Raw genomic sequence first — 12,695 nt, 5'->3', positions numbered from 1 at the left:
AGGCAGAAAAATAGGATGAATAGTGGGAATGTCAAGTGGGAGAAGTTAATCTGGAGGTGACTGATAGTGGGGACACCAGTTTCAGTTTTTGGTATTGAGTTCAGGTGTTTCCAAGTGGGAAAATGACCCCAGAGATGTATAACTTCTCTTATAGAACTTAAAAAAAAAAAAAATTATGTAGAGAGAACAAGTGCGAGTGGGGGTGAGGAACAGAGGGAGAATCTCAAGCAGACTCCCCATTGATTGCAGAGCCCCTGCTTGCTACTCGATCCCACCACCCTGAGATCATGACTTGAGTCAAAATCAAGAGTCCGACACTCAACCGACTGAATCACCCAAGCACCCTTCTTTTGTAGAATTTTTAATAGAATGACACTTTGAAGTCAGTCATGAGCTTGAAGATTGGCTCAGTTACTTTTCCTATGATCTTAGGTTATTTGCCCTTTCCAAGCTTTAGCTTTTCCCATTTGCCAAATATGAAATAATAGGTAGTTACACTTTGAATAGGTGCTAATGCGGGGCGCGTAGGTGGCTCAGTTGGTTAAGCATTTGCCTTCAGCTCAGATCATGATCACAGAGTCCTGGGATCAAGCCCCAGCTTGGGCTCTTGGCTCAGCAGGGAGCCTCCTTCTCCCTCTCCCTGCATTCGTTCTTGCCCTCTCTCTCTCTCAAATAAATAAATAAAATCTTTTTAAAAAATGGGTGCTAATGCGAAGTTAGCACTCGGTGAGTAGTAGCTCATCATCATCATCATCATCATCATCACTGGTACTTAAATATACTTTTAACCCCCCAGTAACTTAGGACTTTCTTGCAGATCTCTTGAATCTTTTCCCTGCCTTACTAATTTCCTTCCTGTCTGTGTTCATTCCCCGCCACAACAGCGGGGAGTGATTTTGTCAAGCACAGATCTTGTCAGGGTACTTCGCTGTTCTAATCCTTTCAGTGGCTTCCACAAGTGATTACTTCCATTCATCTTTGTCTGGGCATCAACATCTCAGGAAAGCCTTGGTTAAGTCCTCTGTTAAAAAGATCTAGTACTAGCTATATTTTCCTTTTTATTATTTATCATTACTGTAATTATTTGTTTAATCTTTCTCCTGTCTGCAATACTATAAAATCCATGAAGACTAGCACTTGGTAGGCACTTAGTTAATTTGTTGAGTAGGTTGTCTTGTTTTAAGTTTCTTCAGGACAGGAATTTCATACTTAAATTTCAATTCTTTTTTCTATCGATACACTATATTTTATTTTATTTTTATTTTTCAAATTTGAATTCTCATTAGTTAACATATAGAGTAATATTGATTTCAGTAGTAGAATGTAGTAATTCATCATTTACATACAACACCCCGTGCTCATCCCAAGTGCCCTCCTTAATGCCCATCACCCTTTAGCCCGCCTCCTACCCACCTCCCTCCATCAACCTGCAGTTTGTTCTGTCGTTAAGAGTCTCTTACAGTTTGCTTCCCGACATCTTTTTATCTTAAATTTAAATTCTTTCTGATATTTAATATGTTACTTTTTTCTTTAAATTTTAGTTATTTAAGTAATCTCTACACCCAGCATGATGCTTGAATTCGTGGCCCCAAGATCAAGAGCCACATACTCTCCTGGCTAAGCCAGTCAGGCACCCCAACATACGGCTTTCTGTAGCATAAGTTCTTAACAGATATTCTTGAATCTAAGTAGTGGTTCAAAATAAGCTTACATAGAATTAATCAGGTCAAATAACGTAAAAGGCTTTAAAAATTACTTTAGTATATTTCCATTATGACATTAGTACTTCATAGGAAGTTTGGAAAATAAAGAAGCAAAAGAAGAACATGTGAGAGTATGGCAGAATTCTTGGCAGATTCTTTCAGATTGCTTTCCAGAAGAGTTTCTGGTATAATGTTACTAGCAGTACTTGAGCAGTCCTATTTCTTCTCCATTTTACCAGAATTTAAAAAGTTTATAATTTGTTAGATGATATAAATATCTTGAATTCCATTTATTTGATCTATTAATTACTCTCCACTGAGCTGTAATGTTGCCTTTCTCATGTTAAATTCTTACGTACTAGGGTAAGTTTCTGAACATTGTTGTGCATCTATGTTTATTCTTATATTCTTGGTATGATTTTAACTCCCATAACTTATTTTTAATTTAATTTTTAAATTTTAATTCCAGTATAGTTAAATATATAGTGTTACATTAGTTTCAGGTATACAATATAATGATTCAATAATTCTGTGTACTGTTTAGTGCTCATCAAGATAAGTATACTCTTAACCCCCCTTCACCTATTTCACACCCCTCCCAACTCTCCTCTGGTAAACATCTGTTTGTTCTCTATATTTAAGAGTCTATTTTTTGGTTTGTCTCTCTTCTTTTTCCCCCTTTGTTCATTTCTTTTGTTTCTTAAATTCACATACGTGTAAAATCGTATGGTTTTTGTCTTTCTCTGGCTTATTTCACTTAACATTTTACTCTCTAGATCCATCCATGTTGTTACAAATGGCAAGATTTCATGCTTTTTTAATGGGTGAATAATATTCCTCTATGTGTGTGTGTCTGTGTGTGTATGTATACACATATGTATACACTACATCTTTTTTTTTAATAAAGATTTATTTATTTGTTTATTTGACAGACAGAGATTACAAGTAGGCTGAGAGGCAGGCAGAGAGAGAGAGGAGGAAGCAGGCTCCCTGCTGAGCAGAGTGCGATGTGGGGCTCAATCCCAGGACCGTGGGATCATGACCTGAGCCGAAGGCAGAGGCTTTAACCCACTGAGCCACCCAGGCGCCCCTACACTACATCTTCTTTACCCATTCATCTACTGATGGACCCTTGGGCTGCTTCCATAATTTGGCTATTATAAATAATGCTGCAGCAAACATAAGGGTGCATACATCTTTTTGAATTACAGTTTTCATGTTCTTCAGGTAAATACCCAGTAGTGGAATTACTGCATCAAATGGTAATCCTATTATTAATATTTTGAGGAACCTCCATACTGTTTTCCAGAGCGGCTGTGCCAGTTTGCATTCCCACCAACAGTGCACAAGGGTTCCTTTTTCTCCACACCCTTGCCAACACTTGTTGTTCCTCGTGTTTTTTATTTTAGCCATTCTGACAGGTGTGAGGTATACCTCATTGTGGTTTTGATTTGCATTTCCCTGAAGATAAGTGATGTTGAGCATCTTTTCACATGTCTGTTGGCCATCCCTACGTCTTCATTGGAGAAATGTCTGTTCATGTCTTATGCCCATTTTTAAATTGGATTATTTGTTTTTTTGCTGTCAGGGTATATAAGTTCTTCATACATTTTGGATAGTAACCCCTTACTGGGTATGTCATTTGCAAATATCTTTTCCCACTCAGGTTGTCTTTTGGTTTTGTTGGTTGTTTCCTTGGCCGTGCAGAAGCTTTCCATTTGGTTGTAATCCCGATAGTTTATTTTTGCTTTTGTTTTTCTTGCCTCAGGGGACACATCTAGAAAAATGCTGCAGTGGCTGATGTCAGAGAGATTATTGCCTGTGCTCTCTTCTAGGATGTTTATGGTTTCAGATCTCAACACTAAGGTCTCTAATCCATTTTGAGTGTTTGTGTGTGGTATAAGAAAGTGGTCCAGTTTCATTCTTTTGTATATTGCTGTCGAGTTTTCCCACCACCATTTGTTGAAGAGACTGTTTCCCACTGTATATATCTTGCCTCCTTTGTTGAAGATTGACCTTATAACGATGGGGTTTTTTCCTGAGCTTTCTATCCTGTTCCATTGACCTATGTGTCTGTTTTTGTGCCAGTACCATACTGTCTTGATCACTACAGCTTTGTAATATAACTTGAGATCTGGGACTGTGATACCGCCAGCTTTGTTTTTCTTTTTCAAGTTTGCTTTGGGGTCTTTTGGGCTTCCGTACAAATTTTAGGATTGTTTGTTCTAGTTCTGTGAAAAATGCTCTTGGTGTTTTGGTAGGGTTCACATTAAATCTGTAGATTGTTTTGGGTAGTATAGACTTTTTTTTTTTTTTTTTTTTTAAGATTTATTTATTTATCTGACAGAGAGAGAGATCACAAGTAGGCAGAGAGGCAGGCAGAGAGAGAGGAGGAAGCAGTCTCCCCGCAGAGCAGAGAGCCCGATGCGGGGCTCGATCCCAGGACCCCGAGATCATGACCTGAGCCAAAGGCAGCGGCTTAATCCACTGAGCCACCCAGGCGCCCCCGGGTAGTATAGACTTCTAACAGTATTTGTTCTTCCAGTCCATTGTTTATCTTTCCATTTGTGTCATCTTCAATTTCTTTCATCAGTGTTTCATAGTTTTCAGAGTATAGCTCTTTCACTTCCTTGGTTAAGTTTATTCTCTGGTATTTTATTATTGGTGTAATTGTAAATGAGACTGTTCTCTTAATTTCTCTTCATGCTGCTTCATTTTTAGTGTATAGAAATGCAATGAATTGGGGTGCCTGGGTGGCTCACTTGGTTTAGTGTCCAGCTCTTGGTTTCAGCTTCAGTTGATTTCAAGGGTCATGAAATCAAGCTCCCTCTCAGACTCTGTGCTCAGTGGGGAGTCTGCTTGAAGATTCTCTCCCTCTGCCCCTCTCCCCAATTGTGCCCTCTTTCTTACTCTCTCTCTCAAATAAATAAATCTTTAAAAAAAAAAAAAGAAACCAAAAAAAAGGAAATGCAATAGATTTCTGTAAATTGATTTTATTTCCTGAGATCTGACTGAATTCGTTTATCAGTTCTAATAGTTTTTTTGGTAGTCTTCAGGGTGTTCTTTTTCTTTTCTTTTTTTTTTTTAAGATTTCATTTATTTATTTGACAGAGGGATCACAAGTAGGCAGAGAGGCAGGCGGAAAGAGAGGGGGAAGCAGACTCCCTGCTGAGCATAGAGCCCAATGCGGGGCTCGACCCCAGGACCCTGAGATCATGACCTGAGCCGAAGGCAGAGGCTTAATGCACTGAGCCACCGAGGTGCCCCTTCTTCAGAGTTTCTGTATAGAGTATTATGTCATCTACAATAGTGAAAGTTTTACATCTTCCTTACCAGTTTGGATGCCTTTTATTCCTTTTTCTTGTCTTAACTGCTGTGGCTAGGATTTTCAGTACTATGTTGAATAAAAGTGGTGAGCATGAATTTCCTTGTCTTGTTTCTGATTATAGGGGAAAAACTCTCCTTTTTTCCTCTTGAGGATGATGTTAGCTTTGGGTTTACCACATATGGCTTTTTTCATGTTGCTAACTCCCATAACTTTATATATATTTACTATGTGACAGGGCTAGTATTCTTCATTTGTTTTTTAGTATTTTTTCATGTGCTAAGATATTTTTGTGTTAGTTTTTATGCATCTTTGGGTTTTTATATTCTTTTTAGAGCTCGCTCTCTGGTTTTTGGGTGAAACAGTCACTCATGTACTTAATTGCTTGTATGTGACTTTTCTCAACAGAATAACTCCTGTCCCAGAAATACTTCTTTCTGTCCCCTGACTTCTGATTTTGGATTTTGTTGGAGGGTTTTTTGTTTTGTTTTTTTGACTTCTGATTCTAACGGTAGTTCTATAACCTAGTTGTAAGGGTTCCAGTTTGCAGACCTGGCAAATAGGAAAAATAAGAATAATTTATTATGTGTGTTGCGTATAGGCACACACATGCTGTGTTTATGTGTGTATAGGTAACATACGTGTCTGTATGTTTAAGGTTGCCAACTAGTATTTCTTAGAAGGATTATTGTTGTGAGCTTGTCTTTAATGACCTTACATAGCAAAATGAAACAAGGGTTGTCACCTTGTGTCGGTCTTCAGAATTGTTTTTGAAATGTACCTGACTTGTAAAATCAAAAATATGGGAACCACTACTTTATCTCACCATAATGACTTTCTTGGTGGTAATGATGTAGTGTTGTTTTGTCCCCTAGAAAGACTACAGTGAAGTCATAGCTTATGGGTGTTAGGTTTTTTAACATCTGTATGTAACACAAATATAACATTTAGTCTGAATTACTTTTACAAATTATTGAGAAAGGGGTGGTACCATGTTGACATCTCTCAGCAGGTCCAGCATAACCATTTTTTCCATTAAACACTGGAGCAGATTATTTCTTTTCATGGAAAGAAGATAGAGCAGTTCTTTTTTGTTGTTGTTGTTGTTGTTTTTTTTTTTTTTCATTTTTTGTGGGTTTTTTTTTTTTTAAGATTTATTTATTTATTTAACAGAGAGATAGAGAGCACAAGTAGGCAGAGCGGCAGGCAGAGAGAAGAGGAGAAAAAGGCTTTCTCCTGAGCAGGGAACCCAATGTGGGGCTTGATCCCAGGACCCTGGGATCATGACCTGAGCTGAAGGCAGCCGCTTAACCAACTGAGCCACCCACGCGCCCCAGAGCAGTTTTTTATTTAAGGGCCGTGTTGCATACAACTTACCCGTCTTTCACCATAGAAGAGAGACACACTGAGAATTGAAACTGAGTAAGAGATTCACATCTTTCATCCCATGCTTTCTGGTGGACTTACTCTGGTTCCGTGGTGACATGTTGGTAGGCAGAATCCTTTCACCTACTACTGTTTTCTCTCTTTCTGAGCATCATCTTCCCCATGGCCCACTCCTGTGCTTAAAAAAAAAAAAAAAAAAAGTCAGGGTCAAGAGGTGTTAGGGAGATGCTTAGAAAGTATAGTTAAATTCAAGTGAGTATATTTGAATATCTACAATAAGTCTTAAAGATTGAACTAAACACTTGTTTTAGTAGTGCCACAGTAATAGTCCTGCTCACTTAAACTACTTATAACAAGCTTATATGTAACTTTTAGCATACATGTAACATTTATACCTAAGATAGAATGAGTTCTTTGTAAATATTGTAAAGACTTCTTAAACTATGACGTGAATAGGGGTGCCTGGGTGGCTCAGTTGGTTAAGTGTCTGCCTTCAGCTCAGGTTGTGATCCCAGGGTCCTCGGATCAAGTTCTGTGTGGGGCTCCCTACTCAGCGGGGAGTCTGCTTCTCCCTCTCCCTTTGCTGCTCACCCTGCTTATGCTCTCCTGCTTGCAATCTCTCAAATAATATCTTAAAAAAAAGTAGGACATGAATAATGGAATGTACCCTAACAGGTTCTTTTTGTTGTTGTTTTACTTTATTTTATATATTTATTTATTTAAAGGTTTGCTTATTTATTTGAGAGAGAGAGAAAGAAAGAGTAGGGATGACAAGCGCAGAGGGAGAGAATCATCAGACTCCCCACCGACCAGGCAGCCCGTCACAGGGCTCAATTCCATGATCCGTGAGATCACGACCTGAGCCAAAAGCAAGAGTCAAACACTTTAAACAACTGAGCCACCCATTCGCCCTTAGTTATTTATTTTTTAAGTAGGCTCCATGCCCAGCGTGGAGCCCAGTGGAGAGTTTGAACTCACAATGGTAAGATCAACACCTGAGCCAAGATCAGGAGTTGGACATGTAACTAACCAAGCCACCTAGGCACCCTAAGTTGTTGTTTTTCTTTTTTTAAAGAGAATTTTTTTTTAGTTTTTATTTATTTATTTAAGTAATCTACACACAGTGTGGATCTGGAACCCATGACTGTGAGATTAAGTCACACGTTCTACTGACAGCCGAGCACCCCTAAAATATTTTTATTTAAAGAGATTATAGACTCACGTGAAGTTGCACATATAATACAGAGAGGTCCCCTCGTACCAATCACCCAGTTTCTCCCAGTATCTTACATAGCTGTAGTTGCCAAGAATAGGAAATTGACATTGGCACAATACAGTTAACTAGACTTCAGATCTTATTCACGTATACCATGTACTCGTGTTTCATGAGTATATATATACTCATGTATATACATGTACTCATGTTTCATTTTCTTTTATGTCTAATGTGTATAATTCTGGGAGTTTAAAAAAATTTATGAATAGTTTGTACAGAAGAGTTACCAAGATTATACAGAGACTTCCCATATATTTCTCACCCACTCTCTCCCATGATATCTTAGGTTTGTATAGTAGATTTGTTACACTAACAAACCAACATTGTTATATTACAATTAATTAAACTCCATGTTTTATTTAGATTTTACTGGTTTACCCCTAATGCCCTTTTTAGGTACTGAATCTCATTCAGAATACTGTATCACATTCAGTTTTAATCACTTTCTCCTTGTTTTTATGAGACTGACGCGCTACCTACTGCACTAACGAGGCACCTTTTCTCCTTGTTTTTAATTATCCTTATAAGCTTTGAGGAATACTGGTCAGTTATTTGTGCAATGTTCAGTTTAGTTTGCCTGTTGTTTTTTTTATGGTTAATTTGTATGATGTTTTCTCGTGGTTAACTGGGCATTTAGGCTTTTGTGAGAAGACCACAAAGGTGCCATTTTTATCACAATGTACCAAGGGTACATGGCTATCAACACGATTTATCGTGATGTTGTTGCTCTTGATTACCTGGCCAAGGTCATATTGGCCAGGTTTTTCATTATAAAGTTACTTTTTCCCCTCCCTTTCATACTCTACTCTTTGAGAGCAAGTCCCCAAGTACAATTTAACATTCAGAGTGTGGGGGGAATTAAATTCAACCTCTTGGAGAGGGGGATTATCTACAGAAATTATTTGGAATTCTTCTGACAGTTATTTTTTTAAGTTTATGGAAACATCATGAATACTGATATCAGTCTGACATATCTGTTTTTTGCAGGGTGGGAAACCCCGTAAACACCGGAAGGATCGGCTTCAAGATTTAATTGATATAGGCTTTGGCTATGATGAGACAGATCCATTTATTGATAACTCAGAGGCTGTGAGTAATGTATCTTTAATATAGCAGCAATTCTTTGGGATAGAAGTCAAGGATAAAGTTACTAAAATAGTTCAGTATTTGTTTTTACTAACCAGTCCTTTGTTGATGTCCATCTAAATTGTTTCCACTTTTATGTGCTTACAAACAGTTGAGCATCTGTGTACGTTTATCTTTGTGTACTTGAGTAAATATGTAAGATTAATTAGAGAGTGCAAATACACGTATGGGATAAATTTCTAGTAGTGGGATTTATTGATCGAGGGTGTTTACATCTTGAATTTTTATTGATATTCCCAAACTTGGGCAGGTGTATTTTCAAATGACTTTTGGATAAGAACCATAGGAACTTGAAGATTGGAGCTACTAGGTTGAAGTTAATCTGGCAGACATCTTTAAAATGTACTTCAATTTTGTTGCTGCTGCCAACCCTTTCTGCACTGGTGATGATTCAATGCCAGCCTTTATTGCTGTCTGTTTTGATCAAGCCCTACAGCTTTTCCCCTGGAGTCCTCTTTCTCTTACAAAATGAAGAGGAATTAAGGAAAGCATTTAAGGACTGTAGCAGTCCATTGATCACATAGCAAGTGAAAGTAGACATACTGTGTTTGGGAGTAGGTAAGGCATATGTTCTTACATTCTTCTCAATGCACTAGAATAATCTAAACCCTGGACTTATGGTATCCTCTGCATTGTACAGTGATTTCTTAGAATATACAGAAAGTGACACGAGGGTAAGCATTATAGTACTACCCACAAATTAGTATTTCTTTTTCCTGTGACTACACTGCTTGGTTATACAGATGAATACAAGGCATTCTGTGGTAGGAAAGTGATAGGTAGAACTTGCAGCAAGAGGCATCATGGGTACCCTATCATATTCCTGAGTTATTTTAGTGTCCTGACATAAACTGGTTTACCATACCAGACAGCCTGGTCTTTAGGAGTAAAATACTGACAATGCTCTTTGGGGTGGGGAAGTCTTGTTACCAGAAAAGTTGACAAACTTTTGTGTAGGTTAAAGGATGGAATGTTTTTAAGAGTCTTGACCTTGATATGAAACACAAGTCAAAATTCCTAGATTCTAGACTTGACTGGGTTTCTAAAGATTTCTAAGCAGATCTTTTAGCATTACCCAGTTTTTCCTGCTATGGTCAGAATATTTGAATAAAGTGTTTTTTCAGACTGACTTTTGCAACCCATAATTGGATTATGTATCAATTTATAGAGAGTGTGGCCAGTATTTTTAATGAAAATGAAGTAGACTAGAATAGGAGCTATCATAGCAAATCATAGTAGATGATGTGAGTTTTTTAATGTGTATATGTGTGTGTGCATGCACTGGGTTTTGATGTGTATTTTCCTCTTGGGTAGTGGTGAAGAAAATTTGAAAGCTACTGCTTTAATAAATAAGGACAAAGTTTGTAGGTTTAAGTTGCTTAAAAATTTTAGAATTAATTGTTGACATTTAGAGGATGAGGTAGTTTCCTGTTTTGTAAGAGGAAATTGAATTCGAATACAGCCTGTTTATTGACTTGCCAAATAATTTTGTATTGTTATGTTTAACAGATTATTGGGTTCTTTTTATGAGATAATTCAGACAGACAATTATAATCCAACCAAATGATTTTCTGTTCTTTTCATTGATTGTATTACCAGTAAGCTTTCACTGTTTGTAATTATTTGATAGAGAGTTAAAATAATCTGGTTCTAATTAATCATCAGAATCATGCACTACTTACTGCTATAAATACCAAAAATAAATGTTTTTGAAGATCATTTTTAGTCTCACTGATATTGCCAGATTCTGTAAAGACTGAAAGAAAATGTTTTTCTTGATTATTTAATAAATTATAATACCAGGCACGAATAACACTTTTATTTAGGTTGTTTCTTTTAAATTTCACTAGACTTTCTGAAGTAAGTAATGTTGTCACTGTTACACAACCCCAAAGTATTGATGTTAAATGATTTCCTCTGGGTCACAATTGCCTTTCATTGCCAAAGGATCTAAATCCAGGCCTTTTGATTTTCAAGTTCAGTATTCCATTGCCTCTTAACGCATTCTACTTAAAGGGCTAAATTAAATATGCATAAAGAGCTTGTTCTCCTGAAGAGTGTTCCGATAGGGGAAGCTTGGTGAAACACTGCAGCATACAGATACGGACAACACCATGTTGCCCTTTAATGTAGTGATGAATGTGTTTCCTGTCAGAAAAGCTGCTTGGTGTGGTGGATAGTTTGAAATACAGCCAGAGCCTCTACTATAAGCTTTAAAAAATTATTCTGGCAAGGTTCTTAACCTCTAAATTTGGTTTTCACTTATAAAATGGGAATAATACTTGTCTTTTTTTGCCTCTAAGGTATCAGGAGGACCAAGTGAAATAATTTATATGAAGAAGCATTGTAAATTATAAAGCACTGTAAGCGAAAAGTACAGATGTGTTTGTCGCAATTACACATTTCCAGAAAATAATTACTACAGAGTCATTTCACTTTTAATTCTCCATTCTTCACATCACTTTTTTGCTTACAGATAGTACTGGACTCTTTCTGAAGGTTTTACCCGTAGATCTTTATAGTAGCCCATCAAATGAAGCAACAAGAAAGCAATTCATTCCTTCTTTTCCCCCTGCTTCATTTCTCTTCGATTCAATGTGATTAAACTGGAAATTCTTTCTTTTTCTATTCACTATTTAATTGAAAAGGATACAAGTTAAAAGCAAAATTTTTGTACTTAGCCTTAATATTCTTAGAGTAACTAGTACATGCTCTATATCCCTTGTCCATGTCAAAGGATTCTCCTTAAAAATCTGACTTTCTTAAAAATAACAAAATATGAAGAGCTTGTAAGTAGAGCTTTGGGGACCTCAGGTAGCAGGTATGTAGCTCTGTTAGATAAGTAGTTCCTTTTTTTCTCAGCCATTATTTGGTGAAGATTGATCTTCATTTAATGTTTGCTTTTGTCCATTTTGATCAGGTGAGAAGTGATAAACTTTAAAATCCAAGCTTAGAGGACATCAGCTTAAGTGATATTTTAGGTCAAACCTTCAGTCTAATTTAGTTAATTTGCATCTCTTGCTCTAGCCAAATACCTGGCTCTTTACAATGTATGCTTAATGAACTGGACAGTTAGTTTTCTGCTTCTTTTTTAAACACATACTCTGCTATTTTTGTTTTAAAAAATTTCCACCTAATAGTTTAGAGCTAAGACACAAGAAGTAACTTTGTTATTCTTTATAATCTTCTTGTGAATAAAATTATATGCTGATATGTTGGGAAATGAAATTTATTCTTTGCCTGAACGTTTAATCATCTGTTTTAACTTATTTGAATTTCTCATCACAATCATTTGTTCTTGGGGTGCCTGGCTGGCTCGGCTGGTAGATAGAGCATGTGACCCTTAATCTCTGGGTTGTGAGTTTGAGCCCCATTTTGGGTGTAGAGCTCACTAAAAAAATACATAAGTAGGGTGCCTGGGTGGCTCAGTGGGTTAAGCCTCTGCCTTTGGCTCAGGTCATGATCTCAGGGTCCTGGGATCGAGCCCTGCGTCGGGCTCTCTGCTCAGCAGGGAGCCTGCTTCCCCCCTCTCTCTCTGCCTGCCTCTCTGCCGACTTGTGATCTCTCTCTCTGTCAAATAAATAAATAAAAATCTTAAAAAAAAAATAGTAATGATCTTTAAATTTTTCTCAGCAGATGATAGAATTTGTGTTGTTATTCCAGAATTTCCATTATTTATAAATACTGAGTAATCCAGGCTCATTTTTATCTCAGATACTAACTTCTTCTCAATTTATGCCACAAACATCCTTATTGCATTCAGTTTTGTAGTTAGGATTTAACGAAGGTGCTGACATAGTGATTGATTCTTTGATATATTTATAGAATTAATAATAGGATGTATCTCAGACCTTTTTTT

General features: G+C 37.0%; 1 protein-coding gene across 3 annotated transcripts in view; it reads left to right on the top strand.

Moving 5' to 3' along the window:
* UBN2 (ubinuclein 2) overlaps nt 1-12,695 on the top strand; it is a 79,095-nt gene that overhangs the window by 18,233 nt on the left and 48,167 nt on the right. For all 3 annotated transcript variants that reach the window (XM_046020284.1, XM_046020283.1, XM_046020285.1), the window contains exon 3: nt 8,678-8,779. In XM_046020284.1, coding sequence (XP_045876240.1) covers nt 8,678-8,779 — 102 coding nt within the window. The remainder of the gene's footprint in view (nt 1-8,677; nt 8,780-12,695) is intronic.

Source organism: Meles meles, chromosome 10, assembly GCF_922984935.1.
Source record: "Meles meles chromosome 10, mMelMel3.1 paternal haplotype, whole genome shotgun sequence".
NCBI lineage: Eukaryota > Metazoa > Chordata > Mammalia > Carnivora > Mustelidae > Meles > Meles meles.
This window is presented reverse-complemented; position numbering and strand designations above follow the sequence as displayed.